At 47.6% G+C, this 14,105-nt stretch overlaps 1 protein-coding gene and 1 long non-coding RNA gene across 2 annotated transcripts; one reads left to right on the forward strand and one right to left on the reverse strand.

Annotated features, from left to right (window-relative positions):
• The first annotated feature begins 1,693 nt into the window (after nt 1-1,693).
• On the forward strand, nt 1,694-2,697 carry LOC125553783. Its single transcript, XR_007304202.1, has 3 exons — nt 1,694-1,998; nt 2,191-2,265; nt 2,567-2,697. It is a non-coding gene; the product is annotated as an uncharacterized LOC125553783 (long non-coding RNA).
• Nucleotides 2,698-10,287: 7,590 nt separating this feature from the next.
• Nucleotides 10,288-12,402, reverse strand: LOC125551379 (ras-related protein RABA2a-like). Its single transcript, XM_048714581.1, has 2 exons — nt 11,939-12,402; nt 10,288-11,003 (listed from the first exon to the last, which is right to left on the reverse strand). Exons 1-2 carry the CDS (start codon nt 12,128-12,130, stop codon nt 10,518-10,520), a joined length of 678 nt encoding a protein of 225 aa, XP_048570538.1. The 5' UTR covers nt 12,131-12,402; the 3' UTR covers nt 10,288-10,517.
• Between the last annotated feature and the right edge of the window lie 1,703 nt (nt 12,403-14,105).

Genomic DNA, 14,105 nt, shown 5'->3' on the forward strand with positions numbered 1-14,105 from the left:
TAAATTAATACGTATATATAAAGCATGATACCCGGCAGTGAAATCCTAATGCGTGAGAATGTCTAAGTTCTGTGTTCAAAAAAAGAAAAATAATGCTTAAGTTCTCTAGTCAAAGGAAGAAAATCACACGTACGTACGTGCATGTTGGTTGCTGCCTTACTGCGATATCAATAATACTAATCCAACTTGTGGCTTAGTTGGAAACATAAGGTTTCCCTTCTTGTCGATGCTCGTGCGTCTCAATTCCGTTTAGGTCATCTAGTCCGACGCGGACACCTCCTAGGTAGCTTGACCTCGTTTATTAATAAACAAGAAACTAAAGGCCAAAGAGCAGCAAAGATCAGCAGAGATCGATGGCCGACGGTGATAACAACATGGGGGAGTTACTCCCAACGGACGTCCTCATCGAGGTCTTGCTGCGCCTCCCGACGAGCTCCCGACGGCGGTTCCGTCTAGCCTGTCGTCTCTGGCGTGACATCATCGACACACACACCACCGAGATGCAGAGCCGCCCCAAGATGCTCGTCGCCACCGTCGATGCAATACACCTTGTCGAGGAGGACGACCTACCATCATCGCGATGGACCGGCGCCGACTACGACTATGATGGCATGAGCCTTGTCGGCACCTGCAACGGCCTCGTCTGCATGTACGACAACCAAGACCCTGACGGGCCCATCATCCTTGCAAATCCGGTGACCGGCGAGATGCTGGCCATACCGCCACCACCCCCGATGAGGCACACGAAGGCCACTTCGGACTCACGTCTGACGTTCGCCTTCACGTACCACCCCACGACGGGGCGGTATAAGGTCCTGCACGTCCCGTACAGCTTCGACAGGGTCTGGATGTTCACGCTCGGGGAGGCGCTCTGGCGAGACGTTGCCACGGGCAGCCCAACGGAGATATACGACCTCAGCAAGGGCATGATCAGCATCGATGGCACGGTATACTGGGCGGTGAAGGGCGGGGAGGCTAAGGTCGTGTCCTTTGACCTCGACAGCGAGCACGTCGCATCCGTCAGGCCGATGCCAAAAGTGTTGTCTAGACACGGTAGCTGGCACCTTGTGGAGGCGCGCGGGAGGCTGGGCGTGGCGTTTAGCCGCGGGTGGTGGACGGCGGACAAAACGGAGGTGTGGGTCATGGAGCATGCGATGGCAGGACGACGGCGTACGTGGAGCCGCTGGTACAACATAATAATGGAGAAGCCAGTAGATCAACTCGCGCACCAGCATCAGCTCACACTACCAAGCTTTACTACTGATGATAGTGAGTACATCCTGACGATGAGATGGGACTCGTACCTAGAAGGAGGACGTTCTCATAATTGTTATGTCTTGTACAAGCACAAGCCAAGCAATGAGGTAAAGAAGCAGGCACGGCATGGCGTGGTAGAAATCGGCGAGAGGGACCGCGGCGCTGAGGTTGCTGTTATACCAACTCACCACATCCGCCCCCGGACCTTCGCCTACGTCGAGACCACAGAACCTTTGAGTGTTTATAGGTGTAGGTGACTGGTTGGTACGTATTTGCTTATCCTTGCTGGTAGTGTTACTTTTTTTATGGGTCTTTCCAGGCTCCTTGTGCAAGAAAACCGTCGCCACGAGGACGGTTATATTTTTTGACAGATAATAAGCATAAATTGTTTGATGTCATAGCTTCTTATGTGGCTGATGTGTACATGTGAGCATCGGCGGCGCCAGGGGTATTCACGTGTATTCATATGAATACCCAAGATTTGGCCTCAAAAAATTAATACATGTCTTATTTAACGGCCCACAGCCCATAGCCCACACAGGATACCGGCTACACTCGTCCCGTTCACTCGATCCAACCCCCACTCGGCCGTTCCCCAAGTCCCCAACCTAACCTAGCGACTGCGGCCAGCGGCGGTGGCGGCGGCGAGTAGCGGCCAGCGGCGACGACCAATACTGATTGCAAGCAGCGGCAAGCGGAGCCGCTGAACGGGCGACCAGCGGCAGGCCAGCAGCGGACCAGGTTCTATTCTCCTTTTCTCCTAGTTCTAATTCCTATGGGCTTATGCGGCAGCGCCTGGTCAAATTGTAGCAGCGCCTGGAGCATCACAGAGCGAGCTAGTGCTGGATTTGTCCTAGTTCCCAATTCCTAATTCCCAGTTCCTAGTCAAATCACATGCTCCCCATTCCTAATTCCTAGTTCTATTATCTGTAGGTGGATTGGTAGTGCAGTCAAATTGGACAAATTGCTGCTAGTGCTGGATTTGAATGCAACGAGCTACTGCCTAAGGTGGGTATTCCGGGTTAAAGTTTTGGGGACAAATTGCTGCTTGTGTTGCTGTCAAATATGCACATCACTCTGCTACTGCCTACTGAGTGCGCGAACATATTATTGGTTGAATAATTCGGTACAACTTCTCTGCTATTCATGATGTTGTAGAATGATTTTTCTATGTCAGGACAAATTGCTTGTGCTGTAAAATGCATTCATATTCATTTGTTTAGAACGATCCGAACACTAGTTTGCTACATGACCAACTTAGTAGATTACTAGATTGCTAATGTATTTTTTTTCTGATCTTGTATCACAGATGAAGAAGAAGGGTGTTAGTATTGTTGCATTGTGGGAAAGAGCTTCCAATGCAAATAAAAGAACTTCGACATCTACACCAAATCCTCCTGATGTTGAAGTTGAGAATAGTAGTATCATTCCTCCTACTATTGAGAGCAATCTACAACTGGCACTTGTGCAATCACATGAACCTGATGATGGCCACCCAGAACCTGAGAGTGCAGCTGGCTCCCCAACCCCAATTGTAGAAGATGATGAAGCAAATGATGAAGTTCAATTTGAAGTAGATTTGGAAGCACTTGAGTCTGATCCTGGGAAACAGATCCCCGTCTCTAGGTACAATGTCAATGACCAGGATAAAGTTAGAAGGAGATACATCGAGTTGGGGGCATGTCAACCAAAGAATCATAATTTTGAGTATAGAGATATAAGTGGATTACAGCATCGCTTTTCTCCTTCTTGGTTTAAGGATTACAAGTGGCTTGAGTATAGTGTGGACAAAGAAGCCGCTTTCTGCTTCATTTGCTATTTGTTCAAGGATAAAACAAGATGTCCCGGTGGAGATGCTTTTGTGAAGAAGGGATTTAATATATTGTAAGAAGGATATCATCACTTTATTAATCAAAAGGTACTTATGTATTCATGTTGTTATCGTCTGATACATTGAAATATTGCTATTGCCGTTATGCTAGTGTTGTTTTGTTCATATATTGCTAGTGTTGTGTTGTTTGGTTCATATACTACATTTGGAGCTCAAAAAAATTTGAATGAATACCCAGCCTTCATTTCCTGGCGCCGCCACTGCATGTGAGGTCCGGTGCTTATGCACTAATCCATGGTGGGCAATTTTCACGGGTAAGTGTCAAATTCTTATTCAAGCGCATGTTTTTTACTGTTTCCGATGCTGTTTGCAAATATACCTGATCCTAACCAAAAAAATGTCTTGCCGGATTAGCTATTCATCTGGACTTTTGTAGTACAGACTATAGAGAAATGTTAGTGAGTGTACTATATATTTTAGGATTTGGTTTGCCTGGGTTTTTTCTCATAGGAGTGCACCTAAGTATTAGCTTACATGCCTAGACTAGTCCTGCTTGTTTGAATGATATCAATGTTCTGTTGCATCGTCACAAAGCATGATGCCACACTAGATGTCCGGTTTAATGGTGGATTCTTGAACTAAAATAATCGTCAGGTTACGCACTGTCCTGCAGTCTTTTCTAAAATTTGATTTCGACGGTGATTTCATAAACTTTGTGTGCTTCACATATTTAAGAAAGCCCGGTGAACCTTGATGTTGCACTGAAAAATACATATTAAAGACTTGCATGCCTAATATTAGTCCCCTCAGTTTGGATGACTGGATACTGTATTTTTTGTTGGGTAAAACATTGCATTTGATAAGTCACTCCATATTTTATTGCTGCATAGCAACGCATGGGCATTTGCCTAGTTTAAATAAATTTATAAAAGGATTGATGGTTTGGTTTGGCCGGGGGTGAGGCGAAAGGACCAAGCCGATTCCACCCATCGGGAGGTCCGGAGGTGGAATCGGGAAGCGGGTGCCGTTGCTGCTTCGGCATGCCGGCAAGCTTGTGACACCCACCGCTTCAGGAGCGCGTGCAGGGGCCTACCGAGTCTGGCGCGTGAGCACCGGCGAAGGGCGCTACCCACCACACATGTCGCACGTCATGGAACACGGCCTCTACAGTACGCCGCAAGCCCCGGTTATCCCTCCACCTTTGATGCCCCCGCCGATGAGCAGATGCGCTGCTCCTCTATTTCAACCGGGCCTTCCATGCATAACCAAGCAGTGTGGGACTAAAATCGGAATGCAGACGCGCGCATCGCGTATATATATGGAATCAATCAGCCGTGACTTCCTTGCGCGCGGCTCAATCGATCAGGCGGTATCTAATCTATCTACCGAGCAGACATATATAGGATGAGGATCGGATCACCATGATCCCCGGATTCGGACGAAACAACCCGGCCTTAACACCCGGCCCGATCGATCTGCCCACCCTTGGCCGTGCCGGCGCCGCCTTCCTGGCCGCTCCTGAATGACAGTGCTGGCTACTACGAAGAGACGGACTGGACGACGGTTGAGTGCTTGAGCAGGGCGCCCTACGGGTGATGGAGGGCTTCGTGGAGGCGGGTTCCATGGTCGCCGTTCCTGAGGGAGCAGGACGCCGGCGTCCTCTACTTCCTGCTGCCGCTGGCCGATTAGAAGTCCGAAAGAGGATGCCACCTCATCGGCATCGACGTGGGCAGCAGCAGCGAGCCGCGACGCCTGCAATCCCGACCTCCGTCCTTCAACCATCTCGCGCTATTGGTTCCCGGCCAGCAGGGGACGCAAAGCAGGAAGAAACTGCCGTCTAGCTAGACCGATCAGAGTCATAGCAACGTTGGTTTCCAAGAAGATATATGACATTGTCACTGGAATCAGTACTGAATATCGTCCTACATATTGGCAGTTAATGCAAAATCAAGTTATGACTCATGAGTGATCCATCATATAGTAGTGTTTATGCAATCATTCTGCATACTACAGTTCCATGATTTAACTTTAAAAAAAGGATTAATTTGATAAATGCCACTCCAAATTTGACGATTCCGAGAAATACCACTGCAATTTCCAAACTTTAAAAAATATCATTTCATGCTATTTTTAGTGGCATTTTTCGAAGTCTGCAGTGCCATTTTTTTAAAGTTTGCAAAAATTGCAGTGACATTTTTATGAATCGCTATAATTGGAGTGGCATTTATCTAATTATGCAACATTACAAACCTAAACCACAAAAATGATTAAATCCATGAACGCTTTAGCTTCTCTAGCATGGAAGAGGCGACACACCGCTAAGCCCCATGGAGTTAATTGAATGTTAGGCCATCTCCAACGGCAACCCTTAGAAACCCTCCCGCATCCGTGGGTAAACAGCGGGGACCAGCCCGCGAACACGGGGTGGGCATGGTCGCCAGCGGTGATGGCCTGACTGGTGGCGGCAAAGGCGGGAGAACTTGCTGGTCTTGAGTTGGCCGCACCTCGATGGTGATAGAAGCGGCCAAGCCCGTGGCAGTCGCACTCTGTGGCTCCATAGCAGAGGTCGCGCCCGGTGAGGCAGCTCAGAGCACGTCGGCCAGATCGGCCTGGGTGAGCCCGATCTGGTTTCCCAAACTCCTGGGATCCTGCGACACCTACTTGTTGAACGCAAGCTGCGCTTCGAATAGCTTGTCCGCGACGGCCTGCTGGTCGTAGAAGCGGTTCAGCAACTATTCCATGAGCTTGGTGAGGCTTCCCGTGCTCTCTTCCATGGCGGGTAGGAGGTGACGAGTGTGAGAGAGTGGTTGGGATGGAGCCATCGCGACTGTTAAGGATCGAACCCCGCAATGGATTTCAGGCGGCCTCGAAGTCACACTGAACGTGATGGATGTTACCGATCGAGCGGACGAACAAATCACGGGGCAGCGAAAATTTTGGTTGGATCAACTGGCTCTGGTTACCAAATTGCCATGACCCAAGTACAGAGATCAAACAGATAGATAATTCAACACCAATATTCGATATAAATTCAGAGGATACAGGGGAATTCGGGGTGAGAAATTAGCAAAGAGGAGGTGAGATACAGTAGCAGCAGAGGAAGAGGAACGAGATTAGAGGACGAGAAGGTTGAAGACGAATCATTCATTCACTCTCCTTCCATGTGCTCTCCCGGTTGCATATATAGCCTTTGCCGTGTGGGCACAAACCTCCAATGGGACGGCCCATCTCGTAGCCCAGGCCCGGTTACGAAGAATAGAGTGACAGTCCATGGATGGGGTGTTACACGACATCAGTGACGACCCGACTGACGAAGGTGCGGATTCCGCGTGCCGATATGAGTCCACCACATGCTGATCTACTAATGGGCAAACATCTCCGCCTCTCGGCTCTCACAGCACGGCTTGTGGGTCTGTCTAATCTCAACCTAAGATATACTACAAACATCTTCCTCCTTTTGTAAATACATCTGTATTTAGATAAATTTAAGACAAATAATTTGAGAGGAAGGTTGTACTAGTTAGATTCAATTACAAATGGTATACTTGTTTTTTTACTAATTATAAGTCTAGAATTGCATAAAGCATGAGGAAGAAGAGACCACCAAGAATAACAATTGAAGTCATTTGTTTTAACCACCCGGTCTACTGATGAGAATGCAAAGAGACATGTATATAATTTAGGAGTGAAATCACTACAAAGCTTGATGTTTAATGGTTTGATGGACCTGTTGTGCGTAAATAACTAAATATACATCTAAGCAAATGAAAAATGTAGCTATTTCAATGTAATTGCAAGAACAAAAATTGACATTGTTTGTTTGATGTCGATCCTATATTTAAGAATCGATATATTTTGATCCTGCATTTCTTGCACGTGCATTGTCCTCTTGGGCCCCCTATGTTGAAATCCTAGCTCCGCCCTTGGCTGTCGTTGCCTGCCATCCGCTAGCCCAGTTTGTCGTCGACCACCGCGCTAGCCACCGAGGCTCCTAGCCTGCCCCTGTCACCGTCGATTTTGCTTGTTACCCTTTGAATGCATGTTACGGACGAGTACACATGGTTGAATCGGCCAGCGGAGATTGAGCGTTGATAGACGCACCAAAGCAGGGATTTCCCTATTTGATGCATTTTGCGTCAAGTTGTCGGGGCGCCGCACATGCATCAACCATGACGGGCCCATCCAGTTAAAAACGCCACATGCGTTACAACGATCCCGATTTTAGGAACATTCTGGAAGGTTCCAGCCGGTTTTTCCGGTTTTGGGAACCTTCTAGCAGGTTTCTGGACCGGATTTTTATTTTTATTTTTCTGTTTGTTTTTTTTCCGTTTCAGTTTTCTTTAGCCTCCTTTTTCATTTTTCTTTTTTCATTTTATTTTCTGATTCTTTTTCTGTTTTCTTTTATTTTCTTTCATTTTTATTTTATTTCAGTTTTTTTTCCTTTTCTGCAATGTTCAAAAATCCAAAAAAAAGTTTAGAACTTCAAATATTTGTTCGCTTCTTATACGTACAAGAAATATTCCAAATATTTGTTCAGTTTCCTTTATGGTTGGGAAGCGACCTTGTTGACTTGCAGGAGGTACTTGGTTCGATCCTTCACCGACACTTTAGTTTTTGGGAATTTTTGCGTATGTTCAGTTTTTGCTACTATCGTTGGTTTCTTTAATGATTGCGCTGCAAAAGTAATACAGGAGATAGCCTGGCGCAGCGGCTAGCACAGCTCCTGCAGCTGACTACGTAGTCAGCGGTTGGAAACCTCAGCTCGCTTAGTTTTTTTTAGCATTTTTTCACCTCGCGAACAGAAAAATGGGCCGGCCTAGGTCAGAAGCGTTTCTTTGGCGCAATATAAGCGGCGAGTAGGAGCTCCCCAAAACAGTCCACGGAACAGCCCAGCGAGCAACAAACTGACATGCACGCGGTCCAGCACTACGGCCCAGCGACGAACGGGCGCTGTTTTATTTAGTCCCACATCGGCCCGCTAGGGAGAGGCGAACCGGTTTATTCCCATTCCCCTCAGCGCGGCAGCCCGCATCGGTCCTTCGGGAACATCCGATAATATTGGAAAGATACAGGGAAGATTGGCACCGCCACATTTGGCACGGCCCCTGCAGAGTCCCTGGAGCCCTCTTTTGTTTTTGCCTTGCCCTCACGTGCACTGCGCTTAAGTTCCATCATCACAAGTTTTTGAATTAGTCTTCCATTCAAGTCCACTTACGTGCACCGTTGTTTGTTCCTTAATTCGTCGGGTGTTGGGACGCAAGATTGACCCTTGGTATCAAATAGGAAGCAGCAAAGACAGCTAGGAAGTCAGTCCCGAGGGCACGCCCTAAAGGGCACCGAGCTCTACTCTCGCCCCGGGCCCTTAAAATCCCAGGACCGGCCCTGCCCATAAACGTTGGTAGTGTGTGGACGCACGCCACCCTCGCTCGCTGCACCATTAATAGCAAATGTAGCACCTGCGGCCACCGGTTGCAGCTCGCAACTATGTCGGTTGTAGCTCGCCCGTCTCTTGTTGTGCAGCTAATGTGGCTACTAAGCTATTTCTTTGGAAAGCTCCTACTAAGATTAGAAATTCCCCGATAAAGCTGCTAGTGCCGGGTAAACTCATATTGGCTAAAGTAAAAAAGAAGAAAATGGTAGGGAAATTCGAGTTCACCGGCCACCGGTTGTAGCATCGCCCCCCTATTCGTTGCAGCTCGTCGGGCATCGGTTGTGGCACTGTCTCGTATCAGTTGTAGCTCTCCGCCCAACAGTTTGTAGCACCGTCCCGTGCCAGTTACTGCTTCCAACCCCACCAGGTTGTAGCACATGTCCGTGTCGATTGTAACTTTGGTCTGCCTTAAGCCATGGTTGTGGCTTACGATCAAAGCCGCATTCACCACCGGTTGCAACAAGCTGTGTTGCCGGTACCAGCATTTGTCAACGGTTGGAGCTCCCGTCGTAGTTGTTGCTATGGCCGGTTGCAGCAACCGTGGCTACCGGTTTCAGGAAGTGGCCGTCATGGTTGTAGGGTTCGTTGCCGTCGCCTAGAATTTTAAAAAAGTGTTTACACAATTTAAATACCGAGTGTCTATTTGGTTCAGAGCCGAGAGCTACCGTGCCAAATTATTGGCGTTGACCAAGTGCTTCAAGAAAGGCAACACACAATATCATTTGGAAAACATACTAGTGCAAACTACAAAAGGTGGCGGTGAACTTTGTGTTTATAAATTGCATTGCAAAGAAAGGATTACACAATTCTCTATAACACTATGCTCCCTAGTTTTAAAGAGCTAATATTCAATTGAGGTCTCCAATTGAAATTGGGTCGCCCGATTTTGACCGGAACAACAATTTTCTCAAAGCCCTCTCATTCAATTATTTTATACTATACACCTAAATTTTAAGTTCTCTCAAATAATTGGGGTCTTCAATTTAAATTTTGCTCATCCAATTTTGATCAGGCCAACAATTTCTCAAGGAGCTCTCCCATTCAGTTCTTTTAATTCACTATGTTCCCTAATTTTGAAACTCTTTCACTCAATTGAGGTATTTAATTTTGGATTTGATTTACGATTTTGATTGGGCCAACATTTTTCAAATCAAACAACAGCAACCAGCCAATAAAAATATATCAATCCCATGCACCTTCTCATCCTTAGAAAAAAAGCCACCATATGATACTGTAGCACCAATATAGTACATGCAGCCACTGACGCAGAAATTAGCCCACATAAATATATGTTGGCTAGCGGATAACACACAGAACCACACCATGAAAGGCCCATTAAATCACAACATTATAAATAAACATAAAACACTCTATCATCCCCCCACCCGTCAAACTAAATATTCCATCAACTCAAAAATATATGGGGTATTAGTTTTTTTGAAAGTCAAATTTCTACAACTTTGACCAAGTTCAAATAAAAAAATATTGACATCCACAATATTAAACAAAAAAATATAGAAATTTATTTCATATGTATTTTGATATATTTCTTAATAAATTTGATCAAACTTAAAAGGTTTGACTTTTTTAAAAATAATACACCTTATATTTTGAAACAGAGTGAGTAATTTTTTTTTGAAAAAAAAAACCAACAGCACCAACGGCACAGTAAAGTGCGCCCAAACCCTTCTAGTATATTTTGAAATGGGAAGACTGACTCGAGCTGACAGATGAATACTGAGATGAAAGGAGAACGCAATACACAACATTTCAACGCAAAGGACTTTCAGAAACACTAGCATACCGATGGATTCTTTCCAAGGCCAGGGCAAACCTGAACCTCACCACACGGCTGACAGACTAACAACTAGATGAAACTCTTATCGAATAGTAGTTCAGAGATGAACTCTGCAGCAGTTTCAGCACGAGCAGTATCCCAACAATTCAGCAAACTTTCAGAGGCATTATAACTTAACACGGTGACATCGGCGACTCCCGCTAGAAAGAGCAGCACCTCGACGAAACGCTGGCGGGTTCTCCGCCGGACACCAGGATGGACTGCCCCTCCCCGACGGCGCCGGCGCCGGAATCGTCCGTCGACGACAGCGCCTTCTTGCTGACGACCCGGTAGATCTCGGCGAGGACGGTCTGGAAGGCCTTGTCGACGTTGGTGGCGTCGAGCGCGGAGGTCTCGATGAAGGACAGGGCTTCCCACTCGGCGAAGCCGGCCGCCTTGTCGGTGGCGACGGAGCGGAGGTGGCGGAGGTCGGTCTTGTTGCCGATGAGCATGATGACGATGTTGGAGTCGGCGTGGTCGCGGAGCTCCTTGAGCCACCGCTTGACGTTGTCGAAGGTGGCGGCCTTGGTGACGTCGTAGACCAGCAGCGCCCCCACGGCGCCCCGGTAGTAGGCGCTCGTGATCGCCCGGTACCGCTCCTGCCCCGCCGTGTCCCATATCTGCGCCTTTATCGTCTTCCCTTCCACCTGAACGACGCAAGTGTTGCAGCAATGTGATTAATTTCAAATGTGTGGATCATCGGACAATATTTTTGGGCAAACCGGATAATAATGTTGATGCTGGCTAACTGACATCAACATACTAATCTTTAGAAGGAAGGTGCAACTGTCAACCGGATGAGAAGTCATTGATTGGGTGGTCAGGAATGTAGGAAGTGCAATCAAATCACATCATTGCCTAACTAACATCCACCTGTCCTAATCTCATGTTATGAATTTTGGTACCAATCAAATCCCGGTGATGATGAAGGTGGTGACTGGAAACAGAAATGGTACTTTAAAACAGCCATTGTCCAGATTCAGTTATAGACTCTGAAGGTGCGGATGGCATATGGAAGCAGCGGGCAGCAAGACTGACATGGTCATTGACAAAAAGAAACTCGCACTAATGATACAGAGATAAGATAGTCAACTACTAGTACTTTGACAAAAAAAAGAACACCCTGTTACTTACTCCTATTCGAAAGGAAATTCAGGTATCGAATTTGAATCAGGGTAGAAACTGAATTTGGCTCTGCTTCTGCATAGCATCTCACCCAACCGTTTGAAAGCATCATCATACTCTGTTGAACACACGCATCCACTTCATATTCCTTTTGGATTAATTGAGCCAAACAAGCTGAAATTTAGAAAATTTCTATGTTTCCATCATCCGAATTTGTTCAAATAGTAACTAGATGCACTCTTTTTTGTGCTGATAGGATAAACTGCAGCCAAACGAGAGCCTGAACCGCTAGAAACAGGGCACAAATAGCTTCCAAATTTTTACCGGCCAACGTGAGCAGAACTTGCACTAGTGCTGCAAGGAATCAATCGATCGATGGAAAGCATCCAACGATTCGACGAATTTAAGGAAGCAAGGTGGAGGAGAGCAGAATAGATGAGGGGAAGGGGAGCCGGACCTGTGTGGTGCGGGTGGCGAACTCGACGCCGATGGTGGACTTGGAGTCGAGGGAGAAGGTGTTCTTGGTGAAGCGGGAGAGGAGGTTGGACTTGCCCACGCCGGAGTCGCCGATCAGCACCACCTTGAACAGGTAGTCGTACTCGTCGCCGCCCTGCTCCCACGCCGCCGCCCGCCGCGCCCGCGCCGCCATCCCCTCCCTCCCTCCAACCGATCAGCCAACCTCCTCCGGCCCCGTCCCTTTCCCGGGCCAACGCTGCCGGCCGCTTGCTCCTCGGAGCCTCCGCCGCCTCTCGCCCGGTCGCTGTCTCCCTCTCTCTCTTCCCTCCCGCCCGAGGAGGAGACTGGCTGGCTGGCTGCGGCTTCTTGCTCTGCTTTGGCTGCTTGCTCGCGGTGGTCTGCTCTGGGAAGGAGGGCCGGGGGAGGGACTTGATTTTTATTCCGGAAGGACAGACAGAGTGCGGCTACGGAAACAAATGCTGCGTCCACGCGCTACGTGATGTGACTTTGTCTTGTTGGCTCCTCTCCGGTGGCCTACGAGCTAGCGTATCAATCTTCAATCTTGATAGAAAAAGTGCAATTTGTGGATTGCGACCAGTAATTATTATTGTTCTTGTTACATATTACGAGTATATACCACACCGAATTTATTTCAAGTGAGTCACATGTCAATGTGCTCACCGTGAAGCACGCTCCATGTAATTGCGCTTCTGCGTTTTCATTAACGATGACCAAACCACTTTTCTTGCTAGTAACTCTTTCCCAGATGGCTCAAGAATGACTATTATAAAAACCCACGCTAACAACTGTTACTCATCTTATGACAGAGAGTCGTGAAATACAAAGGGATGGACAGAACTCCGCCCAAGGGCTATGAATATCTTGACCAAGAAATAACTAGCTCTCATTTCGCAAAAAAAAAACAACTATCTCTAAGTTATCTAGGAAATAGGTACACGATCGATCACACTTTTCGAGAAGCCTATGGAGCAAACGGTTTGCCATGTTTTTTCTTCTTTTGAACACATTACAGACGCAAACGCTTATACATACGTGCATACACGCACATCCTACCCTATGAGCACCTTCGGAAGATTGAGCCGGTATATCATCTTAAAATTTACGAAGTCACCCTTAGCACTTTGTCGCCGACGCGAACATCTACTCCCACTGAAAATACATCGCCGGAAATCCTTAAATAAATCCAAAAATAATGCGAGCGCCAGAACTTGAACCCTGATGGGCTGGGGATACCACTGTCCCTCTAACCATCCAACTACAGGTTGGTTCGTAACGGTTTGCCATGCTGAGTAACAGACCCAATGATTCGTTGAGATCTTTTTTTTTTAAAGAAGGATGACCCCTCTACACCTGGGTGATGCATACAACGATTCTTTTAAATTATTCGCAAAGACCTTACAAAGTAATAGATCAATATGTCTCAAGTCATCATCTTGACAACAATTGTAGTACTCTTATACACTTGATGAAGGGGTGCAGATTATCTGAGCCGAATATCCAAACCTCTCACTTAAGCCTAACATCTAAAGCCGGAGACCCCAACCAAGCCTCATACCAGGTCTGGGGCACACACCGGTCTGACGCACTCTCAGAAATCACCGCTAACGTCTTCCACATATCCATCTTCAGAGCAGGTACTGATCCATCGACCTTGCCAGACCTGCCATCGACGCCTCCATGGCACCAGACAATGCCTCCTCCCTACGCGTGTCCATCATCACACATCAGTCGCCGAGACCATGCCGCACCACGCCACTGAGACTTCACGTCGTCGATGCGTCACATGAAAAGCCGCTCCACCGATCAAACTGTCCACTGGTCCCTCAAGCCATGCACACCTCCAAGAATGGTGGCCCCAAGGAGGGAACAACATAAGGGTGACGCCGTCATCAGATCGACTGATCTTGGGTTTCCCACGGATGTAGCGGGAGGAGCTGGGAGCTTCACCCCGATGATGCCTTCAAGAAGGAAACAACGCCATTGCATCGTCCATCACAGGCTTTTCCCAGCTGCCGGAGACAAGATCTTCACCCGGATCTGCCGCATGAGACTCCAACCGACAACTGTGCGTCTACAAGACCACCTTCAAAACCCCGCATCTGGCCGCCCAAATCCAACGATTATCCACAGCCACACTGCCACCGCGG

The sequence above is a fragment of the Triticum urartu genome, chromosome 4 (assembly GCF_003073215.2).
Source record: "Triticum urartu cultivar G1812 chromosome 4, Tu2.1, whole genome shotgun sequence".
Classification (NCBI taxonomy): Eukaryota; Viridiplantae; Streptophyta; class Magnoliopsida; order Poales; family Poaceae; genus Triticum; species Triticum urartu.

Excerpts from the sequence above, each read along its gene's own strand:
- LOC125551379 (XM_048714581.1), bottom strand. The coding sequence starts at position 12,130 with ATGGCGGCGCGGGCGCGGCGGGCGGCGGCGTGGGAGCAGGGCGGCGAC. Across the intron at positions 11,004-11,938 it reads TCGCCACCCGCACCACACAG|GTGGAAGGGAAGACGATAAA; the intron begins GTCCGGCTCCCC and ends TGCGTCGTTCAG.